The 3087-nt window shown below is 39.6% G+C and overlaps 1 protein-coding gene across 1 annotated transcript; it reads right to left on the reverse strand.

Annotated features, from left to right (window-relative positions):
• On the reverse strand, positions 1-1099 carry LOC132613205 (uncharacterized). Its single transcript, XM_060327249.1, has 2 exons — positions 1015-1099; positions 1-830 (listed from the first exon to the last, which is right to left on the reverse strand). Exons 1-2 carry the CDS (start codon positions 1097-1099, stop codon positions 1-3), a joined length of 915 nt encoding a protein of 304 aa, XP_060183232.1.
• Positions 1100-3087: the final 1988 nt, after the last annotated feature.

The following is a 3087-nucleotide window of genomic DNA, read 5'->3' on the forward strand; positions in this document are numbered from 1 at the left end:
TCACATGTGTTTATATCCTCGAATGCAAGCTTCGTAAGCTACGAAGTAATATTTGAACTTGTTCGCATCATCAAGACTAATGCAAATTCTGGAACCTGGATTTAGATTTTCAACCATGTACGAATAAGCCGGTAAGAAAGCATACTCGTGCTCCGGTGTCCCCCTAACCATGTTCTTAGCTGTTACACCTGCCTTCCAACACTGCCAATAGCTTGGTTTATAATGGAACTCCCTGAAAACCGTCCTCTGGATTTCCTTTGTCGTTGGCCCTTTGTTGTAAATATAGTCATTCATCAAGACTGATGTAAGGACAACTGCCGAGGTGCGCTTATGAGTGCTCGTAACGTGTTCAACCCCGCAAGTGTGATCACCAACGTACTTGTAAATGCGAAACCTATCCGAGTTGATGTACTTATTGACCCGCAACATCCAACCACAATTAGGAGAGGTGCATTCCACCTTATAATATTTGTTGTTACTCTTGTTTGGGTTAAAACAAAATGGGGTCTTTATTGCAGCTTTCTTCAATAAAACCTTTAAATACTCTTTGTTCTCAAATGTTTGCCCATAGTAAAAATTGGTTCCATCATTGAAGTTGTGGTTGCTTTGTGAACCACTTGGTGGCTGCCCATCACCCCCATCATCTCTATCACACTCTTTGTAATCACTATCAGGATCATACATATCCATACAATGATCACCCATGCCCTCATGTTGTATTGAAGATTCATCGGCTGGCGGCTGTGGAAGTGGTGGGTCAGTGGGTGGGGGTGGTGCTGCTGATGTAGAGCCAACTTGAGACCTTTCAACAATATTTATTCTTAAAACGCCTAGAACCATCAGCAGCAACATCAAGCTTGTACAATACCACCTGCCTATCATTCGTTATGAAAGAAGGATGAGTTTTTCCCCTAGTGGAAAAAACATTAATCATCTAATTGATGCGTAAGTCGCTAGGCTCACAATTTAACTCCCCGCTTTCCATTACGCTCATAACCAAGTCATTTTACGTACCATTGCAACGCATGGCAATCGACATTGTCACCTTGCTCACAGAATTCCAATTCCAACATTTTGGGGTCTCCTCCCATTCACCCATGTAATCACCACTTACTATAATATATTTTGAAATCGATGCCATAATAAAATCTATAATAGACTATGACTTTGTTCTATGCCAGGTCAATGACTGTGGTCCATTACTGTGGTCTAGTACTGACCGGAGAGCTGTACCACATGTAGAACCAAAAAGAACAGGGATAAAGCTCTTACCAGTTGCAAACTGAGGTATTTGAATGGAGAATTGACGGAATGTGGGAATGAGGCCGAAATTTTTGCCAGAAAAGTGAGCTTTTACAACAATGAGGAAAGCTCCTTCTTAACGATTTCTACCAGATTTTACTTACAATGGCTGAACTATAGAAGCTTTCCGTCATTGGGGACCGATTATCCGGTGAAAAATCGAAATTTTTGCAGGACAAATGGTCTGAAAACTGCAGAAAACCGGAGCTTTTGGTGGGAAATGTTTTATTTTTTTATTTCTATTTCTAGTAATAAAAATGTTGGGGCTGTGGGGACCAAAGTGTAGTTTTCAAAACTTTGGGTCTGGGGTTTGACACAACACATCTCTGACATTTTGACGTCATAAATGGTGGCCAAAGCACCAATTTTTGAACACTTGTGGCCTTTTGGCAAAATAACTTTTCAATATGGACTTTTAGCCAACTCCCCCGGGTTAGTACTCCGTTGGTTTAGATCTAAAACTTAATTTACAGCGTGCTAAAAATATTGAAAGTGTTGTAAAATAAAAGCGGGCTACTAAAATTAAAAAGGAATAAAGGGTACACACACAGAGAGAGAAGGGAGGAGTAGTATTATTTTTCTTTCACTATTTGGGATGATTTTACATATCAAGTATGAGGCTATTTATAATGCAATGCATAGATAGCCCCTTAAAGTTGTCATGTTTTTTCATTTAAGCGCCTTACCCATTAGACACTTCATGAATATACAAAATTTACTCATTGAACACTTATTACCAGCCAACAAAATAACCAAAGTGCGTGAGATCTACATGCTGTGATGTGGAAAATATAACCAATGAAACGAAGTCACGTGTCAACAAAACAAAAAGTTTTTGATTAGAAAAAGGAAGAAAAACATAACGCATCTCTCCGAAGTCATCTTCTTCACTGTAACTTGTCTCCTCCACCTTCAACTTCGACTTTTCTTGTATAGAAAAAAACTTAGCTTGCCCACATGATTTTCTTACCACAATAACCACAAGAAGTTATGCCCTCTCTATGTCATATTTTCCCCAGAAAACCTAGAGTATTACTGTCGCCTTCATTGTTGGTCTCCTTTTATCTACCTTCCATGGTCTGTGCCTCCGTTGTTCAATTGAGAGGAAGAACTCATCACTTGTTATTTGCTTTATAAAGTTCTTGGCAATACTTTAATCTAAAAAGCCATTATTGGAGTCGAACTCAACAATTGCGAGTTTGGCCTTTGCGACCGGAAATCTCGAACTCGACCGAAGACTTGTAAAGCCGCTAAGCATTTGGTTTTGGATTTCTATTCACTATTGTTGAAGGGAATCGTGTTGGCCTATGGGAAAAATTACTACTTGATAAAAGCAAGAAGTAGTGGAAAGAAGGTGATGGAGGTGAGAGAAGAACTCGCCGGAATTCATTGCCGGTAAAGCACCGGTTTAAAGAGAAAATTCCTCCAATTTTAAGTAAAAATAGTGCTCAATACATCACCCACGCGCTAAAAAAATATGTAAAACACAGCTTGCCCATGTCAGCAATATGTGTTTAATAGGTGCATTTTGTATATTCATCAAGTGTCTAATAGATAACTGAAACAGGGGTGATTTTTTCCGGCGTCACCACTGCTCGGCAGTCAGCGTCACATCCAACTTCAGCCATCGCACACGCACTCACTTTTGACACTTAGATTTAATTTCGAGTCAAACACAATGAAAGGAACACACACTGTTTACGGGCAACACCCAACCTTTTTATTATCTCTCAGATATACAAAAGGACTCACGAATTTGGAGGCTTACCAAACTGATCAATGCCT

The sequence above is a fragment of the Lycium barbarum genome, chromosome 10, assembly GCF_019175385.1.
Source record: "Lycium barbarum isolate Lr01 chromosome 10, ASM1917538v2, whole genome shotgun sequence".
NCBI lineage: Eukaryota > Viridiplantae > Streptophyta > Magnoliopsida > Solanales > Solanaceae > Lycium > Lycium barbarum.